General features: G+C 37.2%; 1 protein-coding gene across 1 annotated transcript in view; it reads right to left on the bottom strand.

The window, feature by feature from the left end:
* LOC108577139 (protocadherin-like wing polarity protein stan) overlaps positions 1-3,794 on the bottom strand; it is a 14,015-nt gene extending 10,221 nt beyond the window's left edge. The window contains exon 1 of the mRNA XM_017940245.1: positions 3,728-3,794. Coding sequence (XP_017795734.1) covers positions 3,728-3,794 — 67 coding nt within the window. The remainder of the gene's footprint in view (positions 1-3,727) is intronic.
* Positions 3,795-8,125: the final 4,331 nt, after the last annotated feature.

Below are 8,125 nucleotides of genomic sequence, written 5' to 3'. Positions count from 1 at the left end.
TCGTCAAATTAGATGAATCACCCTGTATATAAAGTATACAGGGTGTTTTGTAAATGCATGTCAATACTTCGGAGGGTAAATCTACACACTAAAACAAGTAAAAAATATCATATGGACATATGTCCGACATACCTTCGTTTTCGAGTTATGGATGATTAAAGGAAATGTTCGAAGTGCCCGCCTCGTGTCTCAACACGCGCTACTGTATGTTGTAGCATTGAGTTCCGCACTCGTTGGAAAATACCAGGTATTCTTCGAATAGCCTAAAATCCATTTTATATCCTTTCTTGCTGATCTTGCACGTTATTCACTTGCATTGCATACACAATTTTTGGAACACTAATGAACTCGCGAGAATAATGCACTGACTGCCCGAAGTTTTATCTGCTTCATATCGATGGATATTATTTATAAACATTAGAAATGGTCAAGAAATACTAAGGCGTGTAGTAGCGTGTGATTAATCAAACATAACTCGAAAACAAGGGTATATTGGACATATATTTATATGACATTTTTTACTTGTTCTAGTTTGTAGATTTATCCACTGAAGTATAGACATGCATTTACGAAACACCCTGTTTATTTCAAGCTAAATTATACATCTCTTTAAATAAAAGAGTGAATTCACGATTAAAATTTCAAGGACTATTCACTTTGTGAGAATTTAAATTGTAAATTGTCTAGGAAGTAGAAAAGTCGTTCGGTAGTGTATCGGTCACGTGGTTAATCGCGTGCGAGATCTTTCGCACGTTGTCTCTTTCTACTGCATTTCTTTTATAAATAGTATAAATAAATTCCGTACGTGTGACTGATTTATTCGTTTCACTCTTATCGAACGCGGAAAAGCGTAATAACTAATATAGTGACTACATTTAACGTGAAAAATAACCGCAGTAACTGTTCGTAACAACATCAAGGTGGCTAGTATTAAATGATCGTTGCCTCTAATTCGTTGTGCATCGAAGACCCTGTTATCCGTTATTTTACCATCTTAAGTGCACCGTTTGTGATTCTTTTTTATACTTTTAACCAACGATTTGAATGATATAAGTGAGTGAAAAATATTGTATACCATAACCTTTACCTCTTCTTATTGCATAGGGCTTCTTTGTAACTTTAGGAATTACAAGAAAAAAGCAGTTAATAGGTTCTGTTAAAATAAAAGAGAATCGTGTGAAATGAAATTTTGTCGTATTTTTTATCCAGACCGTTCTATTTCAAGGTTAGGTGTACAATGTTTTGTTCTGAATCAAAATACCATAACTTGATGCTGCGAATCTATGACATAGTAGAAACCTACATTTCAATGACCGATGGAGCATGTGTGGCCATCTACATTCGGGATGCGTCATACGGATAAAAGGCAGAATTAACACAGGACAAGGTAGGAAAATATGTGCCTATGAAAACACGTAGCATACGTATATACGTATATAGCAGTCATTTAACAGGAGCGCGTGCACGAGGGGTTAAACGTGTGCGCTCCCTTGGAGCGGAGTTCCGCCTGCTGCCAACTCACGGCGTATCGACGATGCAACGTTCCGCGCTACCTTTCGTAATCCTTTTTCCTCCAGTAGTCAGACTTTTCCAGAAGAAACTTGTATTATTAGCTTTAATTAGACGGAGGAAATTCATGTACTTACATGGTTGCTTATGATTTCCATTTAAAATTAACGGCAATCCGTTAATGCTGATAATATACCCGTTCAATCTACTAGAGCGCTTTAATGTCGAGCATTATCAAACTTGGAAAATAAACCTAATTAACAATAGATATTTAATTAATTTAATGTTTGTATAAGCATTAGCGTAACCTTAATGATTCCCCGGACCTTGAGTGCAGAATTTTGATCATTTAGAATACTACTTGCGAATTAACTATATTTTCGTTAACATTGGCGTAGCCACAGCTTTTTTTTTGTACTCGAATGAAGTTAGCCACAGATTTAATGAACACTTTGTTCGAATATCAAGAATAGATATTGCATTCAATAAATCAGAAATCAATTTCTTCTTTATTATCACTGTCGTCACACGTCAATGGTGGAACTAATAAAGCGGAACGTGCTATTCTGTTGCAGCTATTCGTATCAACCGGTCTATTAAGCAGTCGGCAAAAAGCAAAATACTGGTAATGCGGATTCACACGATTATTCGTTTAAGCGGTATTCTTGACAGACGCACTTCCTTCATGAAGAGATAACGACTGATTGTCATGTAAATGAGAAACACCGATTCTACGTATGGACAAATCAACCTTTCCTACAAACAACCATGAACATATCGCAAGTTTGTGTAAGATTATATACGGAAAAAGACACACGTACAACCGTTAACTGTTCACGCAGTTGCGTGACAAGATAAAGATTAGTTATAACACTAACGAACGTCGATCCTACTAGTACATTAATTAATTAAGTTCTAGCAATTACCTATTTAGAAGGATTACAGAGTGAATCGCTAGTATATTCCATTTACATGAGGAAAAAGCTTCTCATGAAATAGGTGATAATATTTAAAGGAAGATGGAAAGGTCTATTTTAGCAAGGTTAATTTTGCATCTTTATATACGTTTTTCTCAAAACCCATGAGAAATATTGAAACCAAATTTTAACCACATGCTTTTTGGACCTTCTTATGCATATTTAAATGTTAGAATTTGAAAATATTGCTTGTAACCAAAGATATAAGTTTTTAAAGAATACTTAATTTTTTCTTTTATTTTCCAGCAAGAAGTTGATGCTACTACTGAATGAAATAACAATACAGCTAAACCTACCTATCAATTCGTGTATTTGCTTACAAGGAACATGCGATTAAAATTTGGTTTCAATATCCTTTACACTTTTCGAGATAAAGGTGTATAAACCTTGAAAATGTTAACTTTCGAGAAATCAAGATCAATGCAAGAAAGTACTAACATTCTTTATCTCCATTCATTTTTTCTAAATTTAATCATTTTCATTGAGACGAGGCATCGTAGTTTCCCTACTAAAATAAATAAAATCTCTTCTAAAATAAGAACTGAAAAATATGCAACAATTTGGAAGAAAAAACACATTCATAATTTCTGGTCATACAATGATGTGTAAAAATTATTTTAAAAAATTTTCAGTTCCTGTGATTTTTATAAGTTGATGTCTTTTTAAATAACATATTTTTTCACCAAAGTACCTTTCCGTCTCCTGCTTAATTCTAATTGAATCTAGTTATTTTACCTGACATAAAAGAATCGAATTAAACTGTTAACAGTGCAACAGAACGAAGCCCCGAAAGTATCACCACTTCTCACTCATCACGGCCCAATTATCATGCGTGCAAAATGGCCGACAATTTCCACAAATGTCCATCGAGGAAGAGAAACGAAGACATTACAACCAAGTTATCACGATTTTCGCAATACAAAGACTTTCTATGCTATTCGATCCTAATCTAAGGCTGGACATGTCGCGAGAAGCATCGAAGGGAAACAGAACAAGCCGCGAAGGAAACGTGGGGAAGTTTCGAATTCGAGCCGTCCTTTTGCAACCGCAATTCTTCTGCGTAACCGTTCACACGCGATCAACCGTGTGATGAAACGGAAGACGGGGGGCGATTAAGGTCGCTGGTAAAATGCTGAGAGGAGGCAAACAGGGCGAATTATGGGACAGAAGGGACGAAAATGGTGGAGAGAACGGAGAGGGGCGGGATACATAGGTGGCGTGAGAAAAGTCAGAAGACCCACATTGTCCAGCGTGTAAATGCAACGTGCAACACAGGATAGGCAGGATCTTCAGAATGTTGTGTCTCATGACGATCCAAGGACATCCTTCACCGGTCCGTGCAACGGCCGATGCATCTGCAAATGAATGCAACATTTGGAAATTGAATGGTATAAGTTCAGATCTTGATTGTGTCAAGATCTCCAAAGATCATAGTTGTTTTGCCTAAATTACAGTTCTACAGCTATCTTAACACACTGCTAACCTACGGGGTAGATTTTCTATGTATCGTCTTTCACTCTCATATATTATTACAAGAAATTTTGTTCTATAATATTGTTAGATATAATGTACCATTGTTCCTTATCAATTTGTCTAGAAATTTTTTAGCAATTTCAGACATCTATTCAACTGCAATTCGTTTGGTTGGCAATGCGTTAAGTATTGTGCAAATAAAAGAGACAATTTTATTCGAATTCTTTTCCTGACATTACTTAAGAGGTTGGTTAGCTGATGATAGTCACAGTTATGTATAATTTATTTTATAGTCAAGTACAGTTGTGTTTTGTTCAACACAGTGTAAGAATTGCATAACAGACGATTAGTTAATTATCGTTAATGTTCTATAATTTCTCATTTCAGAAAGCTTGTTAACCTGTTAACTGAGGAAGACGAGTTAATTTGTCAGTAGTTATCCAATACCTAGAACACAGTAGTTTATTAATTGAGGGATTGTTCATTTTTAATTATACTGTTATGCCTGTATTAAACATGAAGTGATTTGTTATCATTTTTAAATTAGAGAGATTCAATTTCTGTTTGAGAAATGAACCCAGTTAACAGGTTAATCAAGGCTCGTCCCTCGCCGGTAGCGTGACAACGAGCAGGCTAGCGAAAAGCGAGCGCGCAAACATTTGCCCGATCGATGTTGGATCATCGAGTGACGGGTGGAGAAAAAACGAGCGCGTGTGTCTGCAACGGGCGAACATAACGCGTGGTTAGAAAGCATGCGAAGAAACTGCTTTATTACGTGAAACCTAGATATGTGGAACGACAGTCTCATTTCGAGGGTGGGGGCGGGCGAGAGCGATAGTTTGTCGATCCTACCTGGACGAAACCAAAGAAGGGCATTAATGAATCGATGTTGCACGCTGGTAAAAGTAGGTTCGCGATTGCAAAAAAATTCATACCACCTTGGGAACCGACTCGAGCATTTTTTTCCACCTTATACAGTATTAGGTTAGGTTAGGTTAGCATCCAGTTCCATTCAATGATGAAGCAATGTATTTAACCTTTCTCGTTGAACCTTCTCAGGAATAATTTTCAAATGAATACAAGTAATTATGCTTTTCCATTCGTCTTGAATTTGAAATTGAAAAAGCGTATTTCTATATTCTTCACAAGTGGTGATCTCGAGATTATCGAAGAACATTCAAAGGTGGGGGGATCGAGAGAAGAAACATGGCTGTGAGTGTAATCACCGTATCTCTATACTATAAGTCGGCAATTACGTTTTCTATCGGGCGGAACAGTGCGGTAAAAGCAATCGCCACGAGAGTAAGCGGAAATAATCCGCGAAACCGGTGGAAAAGAGGATCCTAACCAGGGCCAAATGATTTATACGGGATGCACGAGCCGGATACGACGGTTATGTGGGCCACAGTACTCCTCGAATCCACCGACCGTAAACTGAAACGCACTGCCATGGGCAACCGGCGTAAAGTCCTCCCCCCTGGCCACGATTCGCGACGCCGGCTTGAGTCGACGCTACCTCAAGAAGCCCCTTGATGAATCACTGTGCTCTTTTCCTTTGTACGCGCCTCCATTTTGCCTGCCACTTTCACGATCGAAAGTACAGGAAACATATCGATTTTTTGAATAGAAGGAACAGGTGGAATATACACCGGCCCCGGAAACTTTGAAAATGTCTTGTAATTTTTGCAGGTTATAGCAACGAATTTTCCAATAAAGAAAGAATATTGATGTTATCAGACTTAGATTATACATTTTCGGAATGTAGATACTGGCCTTTTTAGCTACGTTATATGAAACCTAAGCGTGCAATTGAGTTTTTCGAAATAGCTGAAATGTATCGATTTATTGCGTAGAAGAAACATGTGGAATATACACCAGCCCCGAAAACTTTGAAACGTCTTGTAATGTTTGTAGGTTATAGCAACGAATTTTCAGGTAAAGCAAGAATATTGATGATATTGGATTATTTGAAATTTTATGAGATTTAGAGTGAAAGAATATCATTGTTTTTCATTGTTTGTATTGTCTATTGTGTTAACATAAAAGATCATATCAGATCTAGATTATACATTTTTCACTGTTTATTTTATATACAAGTGTACTAATATATACCTATATGTACAGAAACAACAACTGACCCTTTTTGCTATGTTATACAGGTTGCTTCAATAGGTTAGTGCCAAATTGATACAGCCTATTTAAGAGATCAACTAGGTGAAAAAGGTTCATATCAACGCATTTTTCAAAATTTAGAATGCAATTATTAAAATCTGTAATTCGTCAGGAGTATTCAAAATCGTCCGTTAGCCACTATTTCGTCGAATAAAAGCCTATATTGTCGCAGAAGGAGGAACTTTTGAACAACTGTTATAACTTAAAGCTTCGCAAAGTCTAGAGAATAATAACAAAGTTTCATATCAACTCATTTTTCAAAATTTAGAATGCAATTATTAAAATCTGTAATTCGTCAGGAGTATTCAAAATCGTCTGTTAGCCACTATTTCGTCGAATAAAAGCCTGTATTGTCGCAGAAGGAGGAACTTTTGAACAACTGTTATAACTTAACAGTAGTGGTAATGAAAATAGTCATTTGTTCATTGATCAACAACTGTACAGAGCTATGAAACCGAGGAGCATCGCACAACTTTACTCAATGGACAACGATTCTTTTATTTCTTATAACTCTTTAATCAGTCATTTTCGGATATGTGTTTATATGAACTTTTTTCATGTACTTCACCTGCTGCATACGCTGTATCAATTTGACACCAACCTGTTAAAACACCCTGTATAGAATTCAACTTTGCAATTAAATTTTCCAAGGTGCCTCATCTTCCACACCCTTGTGCACAGTTCTGACCACTTACCACAAGAATCTTGTCCGATGATCAGAATCAGCAGCGACACTATTTCACTCTCCACCACTCAAGCTTCCAAGTTCCGTCTCGCCTGCTCCCCGTATCAACGACCGGCAACGAGCATTCCTTTCAAAATCGTCGTCACCGTTCACCAAGTATGAACCAACGATTCACTTCCATAACTTCTTTACTAATCTTACAATACTCTCTATCACCCTTCACGAGCAACCAGTTAATCTCAATCATTCCATCACAGACTGTACATCTTCAGAAGCACCAAGAAACAGACACCGTAGGGTTCTTTAAGAAACCAACAAACTAACCGATTTTTTACCGGAGCACGTGTCACGAATGCTTCCAAAAAACATCCACTGAAAAGAGGTATCAAATGAAAGAATCAAGAGTCTTCTTTTAAAGAAGAGCTTTCAAAAACGACACCTGTCCGCTTTCAACCAGCAGAACTCGCTACAACGAAACGCGGACGAGCAAAGAGACGCGGTAGACCGGCACTCGGGAAGTCGGTTCTCCATTGTTAGGAAGGGGGAGCCGACAACCAACCGAGCGCCTTCCTGGCCCTGCTTCGAACAGGTGTTTACTTTCGTTGGCAGGAAATTGGACGACTACGTGTCCATCGATGCACATGCAACTGCTTCTTCCCTTTCCTCGCAATACTCTCGTGAAAGCCGAAATCCTCTGGGAAAACTCAGCGAGGAATTGAAAGAAGGTCTCTGTTTATGGTGGACAGACCATTGTTCTTGCTGTTTTATATGGCAGACGTTTAATCGCTGACCATTCACGTGGTGGGGATAATTATGCTACGTTTAGGTATGGTTTGATGGTGAATGGGGAAAGAGGGGAGTAAATGAGAACCTTATAGGGGTGGAATGTTTGCCTACTGTATAAAATACTCACAGAAATAGTCTACTTTTTATTAAGTTTGTTCGTTGTGAAAGTTTTTTAATTTCTGCCGTTTATGTAATTAATTATATATTGTTGTTTATAATGAGTGCTTGGGTTTTGGTCTAAATCAATTTAATTGTAGGTTTTATTACATTCACCCTAATGGTACTGAATTTTCTCACAATCCAATTGACTTGGGTACATTAAAGTAATTATACGTTGAATGTGTACATGAAACAAGTTTGTTTTGTAGTACAAGTATGACCGAATAAACACAAAAGAGATCATCGAATTTTATTTAATACTGTACTACAAAAAAATTCTCATTAGAAGCTTTTTAAACGAATCTGTTAGGGGATGAAAAGTGTATGCAAGATTCGATGGAAATTTATCGTTCAGCAATTGAGA

The sequence above is a fragment of the Habropoda laboriosa genome, unplaced genomic scaffold (genome assembly GCF_001263275.1).
Source record: "Habropoda laboriosa isolate 0110345459 unplaced genomic scaffold, ASM126327v1 scaffold598, whole genome shotgun sequence".
Lineage (NCBI taxonomy): Eukaryota > Metazoa > Arthropoda > Insecta > Hymenoptera > Apidae > Habropoda > Habropoda laboriosa.
The sequence above is the reverse complement of the archived record's forward strand: the minus strand, read 5'-3'. Positions and strand labels throughout refer to the sequence as shown.